At 37.0% G+C, this 23,619-nt stretch overlaps 1 protein-coding gene across 1 annotated transcript in view; it reads left to right on the top strand.

Annotated features, from left to right (window-relative positions):
* Nucleotides 1–23,619, top strand: part of ARFGEF1 (ARF guanine nucleotide exchange factor 1) — an 87,529-nt gene that overhangs the window by 28,566 nt on the left and 35,344 nt on the right. Inside the window, exons 3-14 of the mRNA XM_082303196.1 lie at nt 1,771–1,927; nt 2,975–3,121; nt 9,402–9,581; nt 10,308–10,581; nt 11,104–11,217; nt 11,876–12,039; nt 13,123–13,256; nt 16,708–16,942; nt 21,369–21,468; nt 21,587–21,726; nt 21,831–21,939; nt 22,947–23,148. Of these exons, the coding sequence (XP_082159322.1) occupies nt 1,771–1,927; nt 2,975–3,121; nt 9,402–9,581; nt 10,308–10,581; nt 11,104–11,217; nt 11,876–12,039; nt 13,123–13,256; nt 16,708–16,942; nt 21,369–21,468; nt 21,587–21,726; nt 21,831–21,939; nt 22,947–23,148 (1,956 nt within the window). The remainder of the gene's footprint in view (nt 1–1,770; nt 1,928–2,974; nt 3,122–9,401; nt 9,582–10,307; nt 10,582–11,103; nt 11,218–11,875; nt 12,040–13,122; nt 13,257–16,707; nt 16,943–21,368; nt 21,469–21,586; nt 21,727–21,830; nt 21,940–22,946; nt 23,149–23,619) is intronic.

The following is a 23,619-nucleotide window of genomic DNA, read 5'->3' as shown; positions in this document are numbered from 1 at the left end:
GCAATTCACTGACATTAAGAAGAAAAGTCCTTTTGAGTTTCTCTTCTCTCCTCCCTGCTATCCCCTTCCCTTACATTATCAGCAGTGTGATGAGCTTACTGAGTTGCTTGTCCAGAGACAAATGTGCATCATCTTCCATATTTAATATCTTGCCCATTTTAAAATAGCTTTCAATTAAGAGAATTAAGAGGCACTCCAGGCTTATGCAGTAGCTTCCTGTGGTATGGGTTCTTCATTTTTGGAATCTCATCGTGGCCTGCTCCTTGTTTTGAACAATTCTAGGTTTATTTCCGGAGTGCTCTTTTTAACTTAATTTTAATGGTTTCAATGGACATAATCACTAGATGAGGAACAGTCTTGTCATAAGACATAAGAAACAGATAACTGCCCTTTCATTCCTCAGAGTAAAGCTTTTATAGGAATATCAGAGAGGTTTAAGAACACAGAAGAGTCATGTACTTCCTCTGCAACTTATCTGATTAGGGTGTTGTTCAAAAGAGCTCTGCTTCCAGCAAAACAGTACAGGGCAGTAAATAAAGTTGTGCATCCAACAGAAAAACAAACCTCTGCTTTTTTTCAGGAAAAAACGTGTAGGGATAAATTCTTAAACCTTCAAAAGAGATTTAGTCAGTAAAAAGTAGCGTCTTAATACTAATTATTTACTCTTAAGACTTAGAATTTGGGTGCCCTTTTTAAGCAGCCTAAACAAGATCTGTTTGAATGTGGTGACAGATACCATCTCCAGCACAATCCAGCCTGCTTCTTGAAAAGCTGAAACTAATTTATATTGATTAGTTTAAGGCCCACTCCATAATGCATGGGACTGCAATCATGATTTGGATTTATAATAAACTCTTAGCAGTTCATTCTTCTACTTCAGGAACATGAAATTGAATGCATTCCTTGAAGCATCTGATTTAATTTGGAACATACATAGGAGCTGTATTTGAATGAAGTTGTTCTATAAAGATCTATTTGAACTACTGCAAGAATTCTGTAAGCCTTCACTGCAGACTATGACGTTTTTCACTTTTTTTAGTACTGCTTATCAAGTCTGTGTAAGATAGCATAGTTTACCTTTTATCTAAAGATACCTATGTGTGCACAAAAAAGGTTAGGAATGCTTTATGTAAAGGTGATGAGTTATTCTGTGAAATGAAAAATTAGAACATCTGGCTTTGAGCCAAAATCAAACTGCATTGATGCACTGAAATTAGTGAAAAATGACCCATTCTTAATTATCCTTTTGTGGTAAGTATTACTGAGCACAACCTTTCTAAAAGTGCTGTAATCAATAAAACTTGAACAGCTCATAATTTTCTTGCTTTTGTACAGTTAGTAATTTCAGATAATTTACCCAAGTGCGATACATTGGTAACCACTGAACTCTTAAATTAAGTGGTGTTACCTGAAGCTGAGATTAAGATAAAGGTTCAGCTTGTTTTGCTTTGTTTTGTTTTGTTAGTGTGTTGCTTTTGCAAGTCTAGTAAGGGGAGTCCTTTGGTATTTGACAGGAAACAGGTCTATGCCTCCAAACCAGTAGGTACCGCTGAATATCCCTATAGAGTGCATATGGGTCAATTTGCCTGCTCCACAAAGGAGCCATGAAGTATAAAAGGTGTTAACAATACTTTATGTATTACTGCTGTTAGAAGTTAGTCTTTCCTAACATTAATTTTCTTGATATTTTATTTCACTCATAAACATTATGGTGGTGAGAACTATTCATGTGATCACTTTACAGTATTCTAATACAGTCACTCTGTTTAGTCCCCCTCATGGAGAAGCAAAGTCTGGTTCAAGCACTCTTCCACCTGTGAAATCAAAGACAAGCTTCATTGAAGCGGACAAATACTTCCTACCATTTGAACTGGCATGCCAGTCCAAGTGCCCCAGGATTGTCAGTACATCTCTAGATTGTTTACAGGTCTGTATGAAGATGAGCTTTAACTATCAACTGTGAAATCCTGTTGCTTTGGAGGGGGAGTACAGTTATATGTGATAATTAACATAATGGGATTTTTATTATTTTACTTGATTGCACACACAGCCAAACAGAATGTATTTCTCACAAAAGATGAATATATGCCTTATTTATTATGTAGTTTATGTGTGTGTTTCTTTGTGTATATATGTTTTACCACAGTTACCTGTCAGGATTATTATGTACAGCTACCTATTTTCGTGTGTTTAAGTATGTGTTGAGCTAGCAAAGCAGGTATAGCATTAGCAAATTCATTTTATGCTATTTATAACTGCAATAAATTATTTTCAGTTTGACTCTAGTCTCTCAAAACTCTGTGGCTCCTGTAATGTTTTCAGAAGAAATTCTGCAGCGTTGTATTTAGCCATTCATTCCGCCAGAGTAGCCCAACAGTGAACTCCATTTACAATCACAGGCACATGCGTGCCTGGCCTGCTCTCATACCATGATGCTGCTTTGTGAAGCATCGGGATTTACAAATACTCTTGTGCCTAAAGCGTTCAGAAAAGGATTCTACTAATTTTGTAATAAATTCCACTTCTAAGTGTTGAAGACCTAGGGAAAGCAAAGGATACTAGAACACTTAAAAACAGAAGAAACACAAATAGAACACTAGCTACTAGCTCAAATAGAAAGTATTTGCAGCTGGTTTATCTGGTATGAAAAACATTTGTGTGTTGACTACATATGAAGACTTGTGTGATGTGAGTTAGTTTTTAGAATCCTGATTGTTTTAAAATGTTGTTAACTGATAAACAAAACCTTTAATGTTAAACTTCCTGACAAACTTATAGCAGTTGCTGAGTGGAAATTTAATAAATCTGAAGGATATGTAAAAAAATCCTTGATGTTTTATGATACATGGGGTAAAATGTACTGTTTTAATTATTCTGTGCAAGTTAGAAATATCAAGTGAATTTATTTATTATAACAAAAAGCTGGCTTAATTTTTTAAGCTCTTATTTACATGGGTTTTTCTCTTCTCTCCAGAAACTTATAGCATATGGGCACTTGACAGGCAATGCTCCAGACAGTACAGCTCCAGGAAAAAAACTAATTGATAGAATTATCGAGACAATATGTGGCTGTTTTCAAGGCCCTCAAACAGACGAAGGGGTTCAGCTACAAATAATAAAGGTAACATGTTTAATACTTCCTATATTTATAGTTGTGGCAGCAGGAAGATATTAATGATCTCAGAGTTCAAAAGTAGAAGCGCTTAATTTGTAAATGTCGTGGTAGTTTTAAAATATTTTCTTGATCCTGTTTCTTGGAGGTGGAAACTCCCTATCCTGTGCCCTTCCCCTAATTTCGCCCACTGCATTTTGGGCAAGCTCATGGTTATGGCCTCAAGTCTTGTACATAGACTACTGGCTGAAATTCATTCACAGTAGACCTTTGGAGCCTCTAATTGTGAGGAATTACTGTCAAACAGTCCTGCACTCCCAGTGGGGGAAATGTTAATTAAGCAGCAGATTTTAAAATCCGTTTTGGAATTGGTTGATAAAATGCAATTAGACCTGGCAGTTGGACATTACCATGGTAGCTTTGTGCTGCTGTGTCATACACTTTTGCTTGAAGGAGGTCCAGGGTTTCTTTCCACAGGCTATATAACTGTTGCATGTGGAGTTTGTACAAATGTTTCTGGGGAACCTGTTTCCTGATTGCAGACATTAATTATGGGTATTTGTTTCAGGAAATTGCCAAGTACTAGAATTTAGCTGCCTAGTGGAAATGTGGTACCCTGCTCCTGTAACAGCAGTCTTTGAATGGCTGCAATGGTGAGCGGCAGTGAAGAATGCAATTGAAGTTAATTAAGAGAAATGGAGTGTTTGTTACCTCATAATCTTGTGCATACGTATCCTGAGGCATTGGGTTTTCTTGCAGACTGTATTTACTTGTTTTAGTGCAAAGAATGTAGTTTGTTCTTCTCTTCCTTTTATAGCTCAAACCTTCCCTGTTCCTTTTTTGCACTCCACTTCTCCAGCAAATGGTTGTTACAAATGTTGGTTCATGCTGCCGTTTTCTAGATTTGTTGTTTTGTTTTGCCCAAGCGTTTAAGATGTTTTTCATCCTGCAAACCAAAGTTTTCATTGATTTAAACTTTCAGTGGCTGAAACTATTATAACTCTCTCTCTCACTGTAATACCATCTCTCTGAATGCTTTCTTATTCCAGTCCTCCCCCCCTGAAGGGGCTTTAAGAGATAATACTCCTTCTGTCCAGTAGAACAGTTGAGAAAGTAAATTATTCAACAATTGTAAAATGCTTGTAAAATGTAGTGCCTTAATTTTTTCCCTGTTTAAATTTAGCTGATTTCCATGTTAGAGCAACTGGGAAAGTGGAGAGTACTGTTTTGACTTTGACTCCATCTTTGTCCAATACACTGAACACTATAAAAAGCTTGAAAATTTTAAATAACCTTGGCAAAGACCAGAAGTTTTGGCTTTTGAAGAACAATGAAACTGCTAAGTCAGTCATATTCTTCTCTTAGGCTTCATAACCCTTCAGTTCTGAGATGAATGTGGACCCTGCTTCTCCAGTATGTTTTGAAGGATGGATCATATATCTTCTTAGACTCTTCTGTGGTTCTGATGATTAGTATGGTGTCTGAAGAATTTTAATGCCATCAGGGAGATAGAAGGTAGCGGACCTGGATCTCCTGCTTTTTTGTGCTGGTGTTCCCAGGCTGTTACCCACAACATAAGTGGCACTCCCACAGGGCAGCTGCTTCACCAAGACCACAGTGAAAGATAACAACTTTGGTCACTTGGACACCTCCCTCTCTGGAGGATTGTCTTGGTTCTGCATGCAGAATAGGTGGCCCTTGCATAGCGTGCTGCCCTCACTCTGGGATCTGGGAGCCATCATGGGGTAAGAGTTAACATGCAGTGCTGTTTCCTAGTTACTGGGTGGCTTTCCAGGGGTGGAGTCATCTTAAGCCGGTTCCCAACTACCAGAGCCACTTAGGCATTCTGAAAATCCCTTTCTCCTGACTGCCAGGGAAATAATCTTGGTGACACCGAGGAGTATAATTTGTCTTTTTTTCATTATCTAAGCTCTAGAGTCATGTTCTGCAGTAGTTTTGATGGAGGCCAGTTAAATTTTTCTGCTCCTATTTTCGCTTGCATGTTCTCTGTAATGCCCTTGTTCTTCATCTGCAGACTCCGTGATGAATCAGACTGGGACATTGGCCTTTCCTTCCTTTGCCTTGTGGTTTAGTTTGATTTAGTGTAATTCTGATGTGAAGCCATGCAACTTTCTTGTGTAGCTGTTGTAGTGGGGATTGTTGTGGCAGAAACAATGCAAGTAATTAGACTGCTGATGCAATTGAAAGTGGTTTATTCAAATTGTTTGAAATAACATCGCTTGATTGAATCTTTCTGCCTCCAGGCTTGCTTTCCTACAGCTGCTGTGGCATTTGTGGTGTGAGTGCAGACTTGCACTGGCGGCTGCAGAGGTCTTGAAGTTCTGTTTACATTTTTTCTGGCCTTTTGGTGCCTGAAGAACTAAAATTATGACAAAACTTGTATTTTTTTTTTTAATCTGTAAAGAAGGAACAGGGATGAGGATGCAGGATGGGACATGATATCAGCTGTTGACACTCACGTGTTTTCTTTCCTTGGTTTGTCATATGGAAAGTATTGGCTACTATCTAGGTACTTTTACAGCTTAACTTCCTAATGTTTGGCAGAGAAAGATTATTACGTGTGCTCAATAGCTGTAGTCTGAAAAGCTGAATGTTAATTAGTGACTTTTTTTTAGTGTCACTTAAATTCAAAAATTATTTATCTATGAAGGTTATTTGATGTATTTGTTGTTTTGTGGTTTAAGTTCAGTTTCCCGTGTTTTTTCAAAAGTCAGTCCATACTAACACATTATTTTGTGATAAGGAAATGTTTGGACTTCAAGTTAAGTTAAAACAAAAATTATTATTGAAAATAACCCTGTAGACCCTCTCAAAGGAAACAGAATTATGTGGTTCCAGTAGCTAATTAACACTAGAGAGAGGAGCTAGGGCTACTCTGTTTTATGTGCTGTTCCAAGTACTCGAGAGTTTCCAGGCAACTGAATTACGAAATTAAGACAAAGTAAGCCTGTGCTGATCAGATGACAGCTGTACTGTGTCATAAATCTTCCAAAGATAAGATGGTCAGAGTTGGCTGAGAGGAAGACAAAACTGACCCTGAGCTGAAAATTGTTCTCCTGGTTGTAGTCACATTATTTTGCTGCAACCGTGCTGTTCTTATAGAATATTCAGTGTGAGAGGAATCAAAAGTTTAGAGTTAAGTTGGATGCTGGATGTTTTTAGTAGAGGATTATTGTTAATTTAGTTTACTTTTAAAATTACATTCGTTTTGTCTCACAAGGCATAATACTTCCAGAACTGTTCTAATACATTTGTTTTAAATAATAGAAAATTCACTTGGCAAACATGCTTCAGGCTAAAAGAAAAAGTATTGTGGGTGTCACACAAAGATAAGATAATCTGTAACTCAGGAAGTTATCCTGGAGATTCTTTTCCTTTCCCAAAGCCATCCAGTGGTTGTTCATAAAAATGAATGAGCTTTATTTATAGTAAGTAGGTGGCAACACAGAACGGTAGGGTCTTTCTCAAACACAGAACAATAGGTATAAAGGACTGGAGGGAAAGCATAAGGAAACAAACTCACAGTCAGGATGGTAGCCAGTAGTTTTAGGGCAAGGAAGGCTTGTTGGCTGTTGGTATTTTTGCCCTTACCCCATCCCTTGTCCTAGCAAGTATTTACTACTCTGCATCTACTGAAATCGCTTTTAAAACAAAACAAAATCCCAAAACTAAACACCAGAGAACCACCAGTGGGTGCTTTTGTTCTCAAGCTTTTGTACTGATGAGTTGCTGTTAAAATAGCACAGGTGGCTTCATGCCCTGGACCTGTTGCAAAGTAAGCAGTAAGAGTGTGTGGTTGGGAGGAAGGCAGAGCTTTTGTTACTCCACCTCTCAAGGACAAATGTTGTGTAGCAGTTTCAGATTTTGTGTAACCCTGCTTCACTGGGGGCTGAGGTGATTGTCCTCTATTCAGCTGTCACCCCTCTCTTCTTCCTTGTGTTGGACATAGTAGCTCTTTGGTCACAGAGTAAGGCTGGGGAGCAACATGAAGAGAAGTACTAAAATGAGAAAGGAAGGGTTTATTTTTCTAATGTATGAATTCACAAGGCTTTCAGAGGAGCAGTACTGCCACTCCTGATCATAAGCTGTGGTTTCTCAGGGTTAGTTGTCATGCCATTGCGATAATTATATACTCTTTTATGATAGAGAATCAGGTGATGTTGTTTAGGGTATATCATCAAATCGAGCCCTAAATAGAAGCTGTCAGGAGGGAAGGATGTTCAGAAAGCAGTTGTAAAATACTTTCTGTCTTGTGTTCATTCTTGTATTTCTACTGGATTGTCATAGTAGTGGAAGAGAAATGGCACTGAGATTTGAAGTTAGAATGACTAATAGCCTGAGGATGGCTCTAAAGGGTAGGGAAGAGGGAAGATATTAGCAAGAGATCAAAGCTAAAAATGCTTATCAGTTTGCAAATGTGTATGGTAGTCATTAAGATTAGTATCTAGTGCCTGGGAAGGAAAGAAACCCAAATTGACTGTCAAGAGCTCTGTAAACTCTTCTATAGTTTGATATCTGCAGGGAGATGCCCTGTAGAAAGCCTGATTCCTCAGTCTGCACGGGAAACGTTATTCAGTGAATTTGGATTAATATATTAAGGAGATCTGTCTCTGTGTGTGTTTGAAGTGTTTCTTTGCCTCCACACTAATAATTAGGTGGTGTGAAGAGAACCAGGCTCTAGTATTCATAACAAGCATACTGAAAAAAACTTAGGAAATTAAAGCTGTTAAGCCAATTAAAACAAAAGAGCAGATAGTCTACCTGTAGTCTTGTCACCTTTCTCTACTAGCTGGCTCTCCTTTCTATTACTAAAAGTTGGGGAAAAAACGTTGTAAGACTTCACTGAACTGAGGTGGAAGTTAAAATTGGATTTTCAAGTATCAGCTTCTTGTCAGCTTCTCTCAGAAGGAGAGAGAAGGTGACACAAAGGAGTAACTTCATGAATGACATCTCTAGAACCAGAGATGGAGACTTGATCCCCCTACACCTTTTCACTGGTGTCCTAAGAGCTAGGCTGCAGGAGACCCTGTCTTCCAAGAGAGAAGCTGTAGGTGGTTCTTAAGCTGGTGTATTAAGTGTTTGTGTACATGTGTCAGTTGTATAACTTGTAAATGAGTGAAAGAAATATTAATTAAATCTAAATATGTACTGTATTGGGTCCAGACAGTAGTGGTTTGGGAAAAATAGCTGTTTATGCCTGGGATCCACTTGTTCAGCTTGTTTTCAAGAGTGACTGACTTTACTTTTTAAGGGGTTTGAGTGAGTGATGGATACTACTTCTCCACTTCTTGGTACCTCGTGTGTATAGAAGTTCTGACAATGTCAGTAAGAGATGTGAGGTGTGGTTTGATGAGTAAATTACCCAACACTTGAAATAACTTTTAACTGTGATAAATTTTAAAAAGTAGGAGCTTTCTAGTGCTTCCAGTTCTTTTTTTCTTACCCTAAACATCCCATTAAATGATAACTTTGACAAAGTTTTTAATGCTCAAAATTCCCTCATTACTTCTACTGGATTACATGAATATAAACAGTGGCAAACCAGGCTCTTTGCCTTTCTTTCCATTCTCCAGCACAATCTCTGACAATGTTTTCAAACCCTGTCCTCAGGTTTCATCTGCCTCTATTTCTGCCTTTTAATCCAGCCTGCCTCTGCCTCACATAGAGATAATTTGTTCCTTACTTCTGTTATCTGATCTTTCAGAGATTTATGTGCTTTTTTTGTTAAAGAGAAGCCGATATTAGCACAAACAGGAAGAAATAAGTTAATTTCTACATAGGGGGCAACACAATATTCTAGCATCTACCAAAAAAAAAAAGCTTTTATAAAGGGAAGTTGTCTTACTGTAGCTGTCTAATCTCAGTCTTTGTTCATCACATTTACATTTTTTTCTAAAACAGCTTTTGGATCCTTTGGCTTCCCTTCCAGGCTTTAACAGGTAGTCTGTTCCTGTTTTGTGTCTAGAAAACTTGAGGATAACTTCTATTAGCTACCTCTCTGATGGCTCCATTGGTTACTTCTTGCTGTTACATGCTATGAAACACGTAATTCTCAGCTATGTTGATTAAAAACTCTCAGTTTAATGTAACTGGTAAATATGATTTTCCACTATGGCTACAAGAGTATGTAGGAAAACATAATTGCAGTTCAATATATGTATTTAGGTATATTTTAGAAGGAATCCAGTTTTGGTATTTATTAATTTGCAAACATTTTGGTTGATAAATGTTTTGACTGGTAAATGTATATGTGTGTGTGTTTATTTAGGCTTTGCTCACTGCAGTAACATCTCAACACATAGAAATCCACGAAGGAACAGTACTACAGGCTGTAAGAACATGTTACAATATCTACCTAGCAAGCAAAAATCTTATAAATCAAACTACAGCCAAGGCCACTTTAACACAAATGCTGAATGTCATTTTTGCACGTATGGAAAATCAAGCAGTGAGTATCTCGGTATCTTTATCTAGAAACTACCTCTTGAAAGCGAACCAGCTTGAGAGATTTGTTTTATCATTATTAAAGCTTTTTGGCTTTTCTAACTTGAGCACTTTGGGGAAAAGTAAGAATCTGGTATCTGATATTTTTCTTCTTGTGTTTTACACTGACAGAGGTGGAAAATGTGGAGTTTGGGGGTGGGGGTGGTGTACAGGTTTTAAACTTCTTATAGTGGTCTGCTATATTTAATAGATGTGTTTACCTCAAAGAACATCTTGCTTTGGTTTGACTTTGCATGTTGTCATAATCCATTAGAAAAGTCACAGAAATTCTTCCCTTCTGGGGATTCCAGATCAAGAGACAACAAAAAAAAGTCTGCCTTGATGTTTTTCCAGGCACTCCTTGTTTATTGTCACATCTACTCCCTGAACTTCCTTATGGCGGGGCAGACAATTCTTTGTTGTATGGTTTATGTAGTGTAGTTGTCCCTTTTTTGACAGTGAAGGTATGAACTATGTGCGTAGTTGGGAAGCAGCCCTTTTGCAATGGATTATCCCATGATACTGAAGTTATTTTTAATTAAACAAAGATGCATTTTCTTAAACTGTTACAGCTTTAGAAAGGCACTGTATAAGCAGAGACAATAGAGATGTCATCTTTATAAAATAATGCATATATCTTACTGTTTTATTTTGATAGTCAAGTTCTTGTGTGTTTGAAATGCTTTTGTAGCTTCAGGAAGCCAAACAGATGGAAAAGGAAAGACACAGACAGCAACACCATCTCCAGCAGTCTCCAGTAAGCCATCATGAGCCGGAATCACCTCAGTTGAGACATATTCCAGCACAGGCTGATCAGCTGTCCAAAGACCATGAGAGAGAGCTTGACCACAGCACAAATGATGTGGACAAGAACCTTCAAGAAGATATTGAGGCAGAAAATGGATCTGATATTTCTAGTGCTGAAAATGAACAGACAGAAGCTGACCAAGCCACAGCAGCAGAAAGTAATCAGTGTGTATTTCTGTTTCACGGAGGGAGGGAAAAAGTCTGTAAAAAGTGAGACTTGAGGATTGTCTTTTTTTTCTCTCCCAAATCTGGAGTCAGGCATAAGTTTTCAAGTAGTTGACTAATGCAAAATGCCCATTTGTCCTTGTTACCACTGTCCATCAAAAGCATCCTTTAGTCCTGCACTCTGTAGGAGCCTGTATCAAAAATTCCTTTTTGCATCTGTGTAATGTTGTGAAAGTTTTTGAGAATAACATCTCAAAACCCTCAAGTTTTCAGTCTTTTAATGTATGTGTAGTTACAAAATTGATGTCTATTGTTGGCACAGGCCTGTAGAATAATTGCTGTTTACAGGTTAAATGCTGGAATTCTTACATTCCACAAATACCTATTTTTGAAGCATCCAAACATTTGTTAAGAGACTTGTAATTGAATTCTGAAATACTAAGTGCAAGCAAAATGCCTTCTTAATTTCGGAGTTTCTCATTAATACTTGTTTGTGTTTGTTTTTCTTCATAAAGATCTTTCTAAAGCTGATGGAGGAACGTATGATGGTGAAAGCAATGAGTGCGAAGAGAAGGCACAAGAAATTGTAGAAAGTATTGTGCAGGAAATGGTGAACATAGTGGTTGGAGGTATTACATTAATATCTGTCTAGTCAATAGCAACTGCGGTGTGATTCTTGACCTTAAGAATTATTTTACCACTCTAAAGTATTTAACTAAAATTTATTATCATTAAATATGACTTACATGCTGAAGAAGACAGTTTCAACTGTCAGACTTTGGCTGTGCATTATTTAACAGCAAAATGGACAGGATTTCATACACTGATTTACACTTTATATTGGAGACTAATGTTCTCTTAAAATACAAGTTCTTGGTGGTTTTTTCTTTTTGTTTTTTTAAAATTTCTATTATTATTTTATTTTGTTTCTATATAAACACTCTTCAGAAATGGGTTTCTCTCTGTAGGAGCAGTGTATCACTGTATTTTTCAGTTTGATGGAAATTGTCTGTTCAGACTAGTGAGTGATGTCCCATACCAATACTTCTTGGAAACTTGGTAGAGTGGTGACCCTGGCAATGTGAAGTTATAAGTAAATTTTTTACTGTAATTTTTGTTAGTGGGAATTGAGTATTTACAATTTTTATAGTTCTGAAATGCCATGTAAATTCGGCCTTAAGCTCCTCCTTATGATTATTTTAGTATTTAAATGTTGGTTTTAAAAGCTCTTTTTAATTTTTAATGTCATGTAACGTTTGTTAGTAATTTTTACATCTTTTCTGATAGATGTGGAAGGGACTGCAGGCGGCGATGGCACAACTGTATCATTAGAGGATGGCAGTGATAGTGAAAACATTCAGGCAAATGGAATTCCAGGGACTCCAATTTCTGTTGCTTATACACCATCTTTACCTGATGACAGATTATCTGTCTCTTCCAACGATACTCAGGTAAAGGCAGATATAAATTAGCAAATACTGAAAAAAAGTATTATGTTTTAAATGTTGCCCAACACTTGTGCAGAGTGATTTGTATAACTCCATTTAAAAAGTCACTGAGATGAATTTCAAGTATTAAGTCATGTTACTCTACTTCAATGCACTATTTAAATGAAATTTTTCTGAATAAATTTTTCATGTGATGTCTTTTTTTATCCCAGCATGTTTTTAGTAGCCCCATGGAGTTCACTGTTCCAAGAGAACTCAGTTTCCTGTTTCTTGAAGTGCTCCTAGTATTCAGCTAGTATTCAATATACATAGTGAAGCATATAGCCAATTATACACATGCCTGTGTAATTTCAGTGTGCTCTTTTCAAGCAATAAATAGAAATTTCAAGCTGATAGCATGATCTTAATGCAGTGATTTCAGATCCAGAGTTTCATGTCTGAGAGGATTTGATTTTCCTTAACAAAACAGATGTGAAAATACACTCCCTCTGTTGTATGTGACATGTATGCACTTGTCACCTGACCAAGAGTATCTTCTGTCAGAGTGTACTGAGTAATTAGGTTTGAGAATAATAATTGTAAGTTCAAAAAGTTACAGTCACATAGACCATACAAATAGAACACTTAACGTTAAACATGTTTCTTAAGTATGGAACAGTAATACAGAATGCAAGAACTTAGTAATAAGGGTGTTTACTGTACCATAGAAATTTTATCAAATGTATCTGGCGACAGATAGTTAACGATTCATGTGCTATTAAAATGTCAAGTGTTAGGGTCTTTTTAAACTAATTATCTACTAAAAGTGCCTGGCAGCAATTCACTGCAGATTACTCTACTTAAACTTGACCTAATTTCATGACACTCTTTAATTAATTCTGACTTTTTACTGAGTAGGCAATTTTTAGTAGTGACTTTCATTTCAACTGGACTGCAGAATGTTTTGTTTTAGTCTTAAGACCATAAAGCTAAAGTGAATTGGTTATATTTGTTTAATATATTAACTTCTTATTGCTCAGAGGTGGGGATTTCCCTACACATGCTGCTGATGCAAAATGGAATACTGAAATATGTTAACTTCCTTAGGAATCTGGAAATTCTTCAGGACCTACCCCTGGTGCTAAGTTTTCCCACATTTTACAAAAGGATGCCTTCCTTGTATTCAGGTCACTGTGTAAACTCTCCATGAAGCCCCTGTCAGATGGACCACCAGATCCAAAGTAAGTAGAATTTAAGAGTTTTCCTAATGAATCTGAAAATAAAAATAAGTTATTTAAATATTTTTGTAAGTCCTGTTACTGAGAAACTAATGGTATGGTGAAAAGAACCTAGAAACTCTGGAAAAGTACTTTTATGTTTTAATGTATCTTTTGTATACCTGTTAAGAGGTTTCTTAACACCTATCCTTCTGTAAGTACAGCATTTTCTTCCTAGTTGCTGTTTATAATGCCTTTCAGAAGGGATTGTATAGAAGATCTTCAGGTATTTCTGGTCTTGCTCATGTTGCTCTGCTTTTGATACCTTCTAGGTTCATAACCGTTGCTGGTTGTGCCCCATAATTTCTTTCATATCTCGCATATTTCTCACCATCCGAAACGTAACCCTGTACTGGCCACTTGGAAGAAAATTAACTCTACACCAGCTGAAACCAGCACATTCGTGTATCCAGTACACATACTCAGCCCTACTTCATCTTCATATAAGCTACTCACCTGGAGCTGATAACTGGTTATGATAACTTCATGTTATAGTGTTTCATTCTTTTGTTCAGGTTGGACTCTCTTATCAGCCTATTTAATCAAAACACAAATGTTTGATAACAAAGTCTTTATTTGGCTGTTTTTCCTGACTGAAGATTCCCCATTTTCAGTTGCATTTATAGAATTGTTGTAAAGCAAATAAAAATTCTTCTCTATAGATGCTAATATTGAGTGCCAGCAGAAAGGTTTGCTTTCTGATCTTGGATTTATATGCGTATAATTTATATGCATTTTTTTGCACGTTAGTAACAGTTGCTAATAATTTTCAAGAGGAATGCTTTTTTGTTCTAAAGAGTGCCAAGAGATTAAATTAAAACTGTAGTGTGATTTCAGATGACAGTGAAAGACCTGGTATTCTTCAAAATAAAATCAGCTTTAATGGTCCAAGTCTGGCTTTTAAAGCAGGTAACTTTGAGACAATTTAGTTTAATCAGTGATGTGTGGTATAGATTTATTAAGCTGAAAATGATATAATATAGTCAAAAGGGTTTGAAGTTCTAGTCTAGAAATGTTTTTAAATTATCTAGTGATGCGCTATGGAAAGTCAGGACATTAGAGAATGAAGACTGAAGCATGAGGGTTTTCCTCACTGTGTCTGAGAATTGTCTTCCAGGAAATGCAATGAAAATCCTGTGGTTTTAGTTAGTACTCTGAGACTAAAGCTGTCCATTTATTAAAGGCTTTAATGGATTAACTCCCTTTGCAAGAGCAGTAATAGCAATTGAGGCACTTGGAGAATCTCATCTGAATCCACGGAGTCCTTGATATTTGTTTTAGAACTGGTGAAGTTCTTCATACAAAACAAATTGGAGAAAAAGGCATTTAGGGCAACAAAAAGTCACCGCAAATATATTTGAAGATATCCCATATTTGGAGAAGTGCCTAGAATTTATCAGTGGTTCTGAGGCATTGATGGCTTTTTGAACTACTACAAACATGCTGTAATTCGAAGAGGAGGCGTAGGATATCTATGGCATTTCAAGAGTCTTATCTGCCTCTTTAAAAATCTTATTTTCAATGAAATTTGTTATGAAGTCTGTAATGAAAATATTTTTAAACTTTAGGTAACTGAACATGAAGCTTTAGCTTAAAATCACAAGTCTGGGTGTTCAGATGAGCATTTGGCTTCCCGGGAACCTGGTTAATGTCTTTGTTTCCTTTTTCTCTGGAATAAAATAAGCTGGGAGTGGAAAATAGCTCGAAGATTTGCTTGCTGGTTTTTGTTTTTACCTTGAGCCTGTTCTAAATTAAGTGAGCTTTACACATCATAAAAATTGAGGTCAGCATGTCAGGATTTCAGGTAGGAGCTGACACTTGCTGGAAGTAGGCAGTATTTAATATCTTATTTATGACTGAAATTCTCTTCATATTTAAATTCTTACATTCCATAGCAAAGTGTGTTCTGGTCATGTGCTGTCTGCACAGCTGGTACCATGTGATACAAAATCAAGCTTTCTGCATTAAAAGAGATTGTTATGTCAGCTTCCATGCAGTGCCAGCACCAAGCATGTTCTTGAAGAACTCCTACAGAGAGCAGTTTTGGATTGACTTTGACCTGCAGCCCATTAGGAAAAATGTGAGGGACAAGTTCCTCACTCAATTTGACAGGCTGTTTTCTTCTCAAAAGCATCTTCAGAAAAGAAGTCTACTGTTGAAATTATATTTTGAGTTTGAAATGTTTGCAGATTGATTTTCCTGTCCCACTTTGTTGGGCAGAAATAATTGAGTTTATTTGCAACATACTTAATATTAATTAGCACTTTAGGTTTTAGCTAGTCTGGAATTGCATTTTTTTTTCATTAAACTTATGTATTTGCGATATATTGCAAATATCCAACTACTCTGTGTGTCACAGATTGACTTGAAGCACTCCTTACTCGGTCTGGGCTGTACTGGATGAAAAATTTCCTGTCATTGTTTCCTGTGTTTCATAACTGTCCTCTGTCAGGGGTGGTTGTTTAATAAAAGCTGTGGACTCTCCTGTTGGGAAAGCCAATTGTGTCTATACCTGCTCTTGAGAAGAGATACAGCCTTTTTTGAAATGAGCAGGGGTGGGAAGGAGCATCCAGAGTCTTAGGAGAGAATGGTTTCACCTGGAATGCTATTTATTGCACTGGATTTTAATAGGTGCAGATCTCCTTTATGTTTCTTTTGTGTGGGGTTTGAGGGGTTTTTGGCTGTTTTGTTGTGTTTGTTACGGGGTTTTTAGAGCAGATATAGTAGCACTGTTCTGACATGAATTCTAGTTTACTTGAGTCTGTAAGAATGTTGCTGTGGAGCACTTGACAACACTGTGGTTGTGTGTCTTGGTGATTGCCATGCTTAAAATAGGCACATTATGTGTCTTACCTGCTCTCAGAGTGGGATGGGCCCAGTGACCAATTAAAGCTGTATTTGCTAAAAGAGATTCTAATGTTGGCAGGAAGTAGGTCAGGCAGTACAGCTATTGTCTTTATAGACCCTTCAACTCTCTCTCCATGCGAGTGGAAATTGAGGAGGAGGAGGAATTTCCACCTTTTACTAGTCAGGCTTTGGTAGATGGGCTGGATTTTAGATGGGATCTTCCAAATCTCTTAACAGGACAGAATGCTCCTTCATCCTCTGGCTAAAAGGGCAGCATTGCCTCTTGTTGCTGCTGTTCTGTGGTGCAGAAGAGAGAGTGGTTCAACAGTAATTTTTCCTTTTCTGGAAAAAGGTCTTGCTTGCATTCTTGGTTGAAAAATGACCAGTTCAACAAAAAAATACCAACATCTTTTTATGACCGTTTCTGCAACAGGTTATGTCAAATTTGAGTTTCTCTCATTTACATTCCACTTCCAAAATGATTGTGGTGTGTTTTGACTTTTCAAGAGAATGTTTTTTATTTTTTATGACTTACACTGGGATGATGTGCTGCATTGTTTTGTTCTAGGTCTCATGAACTGCGATCAAAGATTCTTTCATTGCAGTTGCTTCTGTCCATTCTGCAAAATGCAGGACCAGTCTTCAGGACAAATGAGATGTTCATTAATGCTATAAAGCAGTACCTTTGTGTTGCACTGTCAAAAAATGGAGTCTCATCAGTTCCAGAAGTTTTTGAACTTTCACTTTCCATATTTCTTACCCTCCTGTCAAACTTTAAGACTCATCTAAAGATGCAGATTGAGGTATGTTACATTAATGTCTAATTAAATATGTGGGAGGTGTTAAGTGAACATTTGTTTATATTTGTGTAGCTTGGTCTTGGTTAAATAAATTTGTTTTCCTTTGTGACTCACAGCTTTTCTGTAAGACTTGCCAGATCTTCCTTATTTTAAAGTTTTCTGTTGGGTGTGGCATGGTATTGGCACAGAATGTTGCTGAAACTCAGAATTGAGTAGGTTTATGCCTAAGTTCAACCAGTGTTCAATACTGCAATTAATAAAGCTTAGCCCAGCACTGCATATTATAAATTAAGAAAATGAATACACTTAGGAAAAGACTGTGTAATATATGGTTTTGCAAAAGATTTTTAGAATAAAAGCTAATGACATGAAAAGCATTGTGGATTCTCTTTGAGGTCACTTGGACAGATTGCTTTCTCTGGGGAAGTCCCACCTGCTGCATTATTGTAGCCACTTCCCTGAAGGCTTATCAGGGCCTCAGTCAATATATGTCCTGAATAAGATTATCTCATTTCCTCTAAAGGTGTGTGCACAATTTAACTCCGTTGACTATAAAAGGAGATAAGTACATATTCTTTGCAATAAATTGTCTGAGTCCTGGCAGATGTTGTGAATTTTCAGTGGGTCAGGGAATTTTCAGTAAGTCATAGGGAAAAGGAAGATGTATCCCCATACGGGCCATTCACATAAGAGTTGGATTCAATGATCCTTGCAGATCCCTTCCAGCTCAGAATATTCTGTAATTCAATATGTGGAGTTTGTTCTTGAGATCTGCTCTTTGTGCATAAGATACAAGCAGCTTCTCAGAATGACTGTCCTGTGGTGTCCCATGTGTTAAAGATCTTAATTCTGTGGTGAATAAAGTAGTGCTGTGTGCAGTGTGTCCCTGTTGTTTATTTTAGTAATTTTAATGTTTGGGGAGTCAGGTGTGAAAACTGAAGCCAACAGATTGCCCCATCCATGTGGAGCTTAAGTATGTGAAAAGATGCTTAGAAATGTTGATAATCTTTCTGTTATAAGGACCTTGAATTCAGGGATATCTTTATCTGTGGATGTCATTGTACAAGTTGATATGTTATGGCAGCTTTGGAGGAAGAACCTAATTTTGACAGTAGCATGTCAGAAAACAATTGTGTTCTGATCACTTACCAGGTTATTCTTCTTTGGGGAAGAAACAATAAGATTTCCAGTATATGGCTGAGCATAGATTGGATAGAAATGATTGAATGTGCCTTGAAAACATGATGAATTTTGAAGAGTTTCAAGACCAACTGTGCGCTCAACAAGAATGTAGTGCATGTGCGGTGTTTGGCACATCAGACAGACTGGGTGGAGCCATTCTCAGTCCCACAGCCTGCTTCCCAGAAAGTGTTGGACTTGCTTACAAGTGTTCAGAGCTTACAAGTGAGCATGTAGGTGGTGAATGCATTGCAGTCGGCTTCCCTGACAGAAATTTGATAGGTTTCCATCACTGCCAGCCTTTTACAAATTCCAAACAGAAAATGGTAGAGACATGAGGCAAACTGGATATAGGATGCCCTACACTATTGTAGCAGGTTGTAGAGTATGCTGAATTAGGACCATCACCACATACCAGGGCTACATTTCCTCCTTGTGAATAGGAAAACCAAAAACTTGATACTGCTGAGATACCCATCTTTGGGGTACAGCAGTTTCTAGAAACTTCTTTTTTTTCCTAGTTGTGAGCTAAGAATTCTTCTTTCAGCTACTGATCCTAAAGGTTATCCTGAAGATGTGGGTAGACATGTAGATAACTTCACATGCCGTTTGTGTCTTGGAGCTGTAAGGAGAGCCATATGCTCTGATTTATAATATGCAAAATCTATATATTTTGGGATTGAGGCTGCATTTTTCATCTGTGTGAGAATTTTCTGGCGTGTTTGAAAAGAATAGTTTCAGATTCTGCTGAAAGTGACTCTCCCATGGCCTGTTGACTTACCTATTTAGCTAACACTGCCCTCTGACAGTAAAATAGTTTTGAATTGTACCTTAGTTGTATTGTAACTGTATTTCTGAATGGGTTAATGAATATATTTGAGCAAATCAAATCCTAGATATCAGAGGAGCTGGAATGTCATTTAGCTGTATTTACCATTACCACCCTTTCATAACTGAATAAGCTGCCTTAAAACTTATACTTCAGTTGACCAAACATAATAAATAATTAGCTCTTTCCTGGTTTAGTTTTCCAGTATATTAGGAACAAAGTCTCAGCTCCATGATGTGAATTGGAATAAGCTATATAGTGATAAACAGCATTTTTATGTAGCTGAGATGTAAACCACCACTATGGTTTTGAGAAGTTCTTCATTCCAGGATACGCTTGTCCAAAGGTGACACCAGAAGCAAGAAGTCAGCTTGGTCTCGGTGATGCCTTAGGTTTTAACTTCTATATTTTTCAGATCCTGTACTGCCTACTCTGAAACTTCATACAGCCTGTTAGCTACTGTTCTCACATGCTGATTAGGCATAACAAACCAGCCTAAACTGGTTTGAACCTGAGCTCAAGGACACATTGAGTTCACATCCCAGACCCCAAAATATGTAAACTAAAGCCTTTGAGAGGAGGGACAAACTTGGGATAATTACATCATTAACTGAAATCATAGTTGGGGAATTAACCCTGATATGCAAATGGACCAAACTTACAAAAGTGTGAAAAAGCCGTGACTAATCCTCCATCTTGGGTGCAGCCTCATGTCTGCCCAAGGTGTACCTTTGAAGGCCTTTCAAATACCTACTTTTATTGTCTTAATCTTATCTAGCCTCTTGTTTTCAGGTAGCCACTTCAAGGCATCATTGGAGGCATAGAGATCTGAAGTGCCTTGATAGTATGCAGACCTTCCAGCTGTTTTCTCTTCTAGCTTAGATTTGGGTTTAGTTTTTGTCCCTGAAACTTTTTTCTCTGCTTCATCAGTGACTTCTTTATAAAATTTTCTACCAGAAAAGTAATAATTTTGCTGATTCTAGAAAGCATATAAAACTACTGTCTTTCAGTAAAAAAATCAGAAAACACCAAATGTGTAACTGAGGTTTTCTCACAGCATGACATTTATTAAATTTTTGTCTTTCTCTGGTTACATGAAATTGTGGGTAAAATCAGCCGAGTACTCTTAAGTATGTTTAAGCACTTGCAAGTCTTTGAATTATTGTGTGTTGAACTCCTTAGGTTTCATAGGGATGCTTTCCATATTAAGACAGTCAGCTGGCACTGTGCTGTGTGCCTCTCTTTCTCTAAAGAGATCCATAAAATATAACTATTGTGAGCACGTTTTGCTTGAGGAAATAGCTTACCACCAAAGTTGCCTAAAAGTCAATGTTGCTGTTTTTCCTCAGATATATGACTTAAAGTGGAATTAGCCTTATGTTTATCTCTACCTGGCTAATAGCATAAAAATCTCTGTAAAAATTCTGTGCTATGAAGGAATAGTCAATATTAAAATAAACAAGGGTAGTTATATATTTGGATATTCATGTGATGCTGTTGGAGAAGAGAAGTTGAGTGGTTTGGGACTTTGCAGCACTCTAGTAAAACTGTGTACTGTGGATTTGGAAGCCACGAGTGGCTGTGAAGAGCTGAGCTCTCAGAAGTACAGAACAGTGATGTAATGCCCTGTAGCAGTTCAGTTTTGAGTTCATGTGCTGTTACAGCAGTTGCTGCTGCTCAGAGAAGAAGTGAGAAGAAGCCTTATCGTAGCTGCTAAGCAAGCTTGGCTGAATTAGTCAGCCTATGGTGCTGATGGATCTGGTGAGGAACTAATTGAGAGGGGATAAAATAGTTTCTATTCCAAACAACAGCGTCTGTACTAAAGTAATTTCGGGGCAAACTCATCTCTGTTCTAGTGAAGAGTAGCTTTCCTATTAATGGAATTGCTGCATGTTGTGCCTGACTGTTACTCTTCTTCCAATAATCTAGTACTGTGAGTGATTCTTTTGTGTCAAGATGTTTCCCTTTTAATGAAGGTCCAGTACTTCAAATTTGCATAAGTAGCTGTTTGTTATGTTTGTGCCATAATATCATCATCTTGTAGAGAAAATATTTTTGTGATGAGGTGATACTTCTTCTTTCAAAATCCCAAATGAACTCTTAACAGCAGTTTAGGCTTCTTGTTAGGCTGAATTGTCCTTCAGGATTTGACATTATTCCCAGTTCTTCTGGTTCTGAATGCTCAGAAAATAAACCTGGACAACACTGCAGAAGTACATAAGTAAATAATTCAAATTCATAATTTGCATGTATCAATCATAAGTTGTATTTCTTCCTTTCCTCCTGTTTTTTGCCTTTTTGTTATTTCCCATACCACTAAAGTGCTGCTTTCAGACTTATGTCAGAATTTGGACCATCAAAGTTAATGACTGTGTTTGTAATAGATTTTTTTTTTCTCCTTCTTCCTGGAATATTTTTTAGGTTTTTTTCAAAGAAATTTTCCTGTATATCTTGGAAACTTCTACTAGCTCATTTGATCATAAGTGGATGGTTATACAAACGCTGACAAGGATATGTGCAGGTATTAAGGACTGTTGTGTTCTAGATGTTGTTTTTTATCTTTAAGAACAAAGCTATACTTGCCTTTCGTTGAGTTACATAGTTTTTGTTCAAGTTTGACAATGTCACTTTATTTATAGATGCCCAGAGCGTGGTGGACATCTATGTGAACTATGATTGTGATTTAAATGCAGCAAATATATTTGAAAGGCTGGTTAATGACTTATCAAAGATTGCTCAAGGAAGGGGTAGCCAAGAACTTGGCATGTCCAATGTTCAGGTAAAAATTGCACCAAACTTTATGAAGTTTCATGTTTCTTGTCATAATAGTTTGAGACTAAAGTCTCCAGTCCACTAATTAATTATTTATGAAACCTTTTCTAGGAATTAAGTTTAAGGAAAAAAGGATTGGAATGCTTAGTATCGATCTTGAAATGCATGGTGGAGTGGAGTAAGGATCAATATGTAAATCCCAATTCCCAGACCACACTTGGTAAGACACACAATGCGTTTCTTCTGGCTTTAGTAATGACATCCTGCTGGAGCTGAGTGTGTTCTTCCAGTATTTTGATGCTGTTAGTGTCCAGACTATTTTTCCTTTGGTAGAAATATTGATAAGTTTGGTGTCATTTAAGCAAGTTGTCTTAGCTGTCTTTTCCTAATTGTATGAATTCCTAGAATGCTACTGGATTGAAAATGTCTAAATCCTGATATTTTCTGTGTTTCTGATTTTAAAAGTGTCGCAGAACTTGCTTTGAAGATTCCCGAATTTTATCTAATTTCATATTGATTAAATAACTACTAAAGGAAGCTGAATATAGAGCATTTTTTACTTATTTAGTGACTGTTTTAAAAATTACTTATTTGCTGATTATTTACTTATGCTTTATATAGCTGTAGAAGTTTGAATGTTGTAAGCTGTGAAGTAACTAAATCATTACTTGTTTTAAGTACTTGTGTACTCATCTGTCCTGAGATGGGAAGTACTAAGGTTATGCCAGAGTTTTCAGATTAAGCTTTTAAAGTTGGTAGGTGAGGTAATAAACTTTCCAAGGGTGGTTTGCATGGCTGTCTTTGTGAACTGAGAGCACCATCTCCTTGGCATGCCTAAATTCTTTTAGACACTGTGTTTCAAAAACTTAAAATAGCTGCTCCAGGTTAAAAGTGACACTGGATCTGAAAATAAAATATTAACGCTGTAGTTGGTTTTCTAAGATGGTGGAGGTTTTTTCCCAGGTGCTTGAAATTACAGTTGTAATTTAAGGCTTAAATTTCAGTACGTGTTGAACTGAAAGAATTCTCCTTGATAGGTTGTAGTGATTTTTTAGTTATTATTTACTTTCCCAACCAAAATAAAAGCAGAATATGTCTATATATAAATAAATACATAATTGAAGAGAACCCTGAGTTTTAGAAGCCTTCATTGAGGATTTGACATGTGATTTTTATTTCTTTTCACTGTATGTATTTTGGATATATGTAACCCTTTCCAATTTGTAGGCCAAGAAAAACCCACAGAACAGGACAGCAGTGAAACCAAACACCCTGAGACAATTAACAGATATGGAAGCTTAAATTCTTTGGATTCTACTGCTTCATCAGGAATTGGCAGTTACAGCACACAGATGTCTGGCACTGACAACCCAGAGCAGTTTGAGGTCCTAAAGCAACAAAAGGAAATAATAGAACAAGGAATTGACTTGTGAGTGCCCTTTTATCACCCATGGGAGGGTGGATTCTTTTGGAGCTATGAAGATTCCTGGGTGTTTCTTCCTTCTCCTCATAGATACTCATCTTGTGTTAGGAAAAAAACTCTGGATGTAACAGCACTTCCTCTGGTGAAAGAGTGCTGAATGGTGTCCCCTTTGGAGCCTGTCAACAGTGTTTTGTGTTAACCTAATTCCTCACAGCTAGAAGATGAGTACTCTGAATGTTTGTTCTTTTTTCTCCAGACCTGCTTGTCTAAAAATAAGGTTTTTATATTTGGATAAAAAGAACATCAAACTCGTGATCATTTGAATATGACCCGTTTTAATGGACTGATGAAAATGCCTATAATGCTTATGCTGATGAGTCCTTATGATTAATTTGTCATAATTAGAACTGGAGGATAGTGTAATTTCTCAGTGCAGTCTGACGTGAATCTTCTGTGTGATTTCATTTTCATCACCTT

This window comes from Coloeus monedula (assembly GCF_965178545.1).
Source record: "Coloeus monedula genome assembly, chromosome: 1".
In the NCBI taxonomy this organism is placed as follows: domain Eukaryota; kingdom Metazoa; phylum Chordata; class Aves; order Passeriformes; family Corvidae; genus Coloeus; species Coloeus monedula.
The sequence above is the reverse complement of the archived record's forward strand: the minus strand, read 5'-3'. Positions and strand labels throughout refer to the sequence as shown.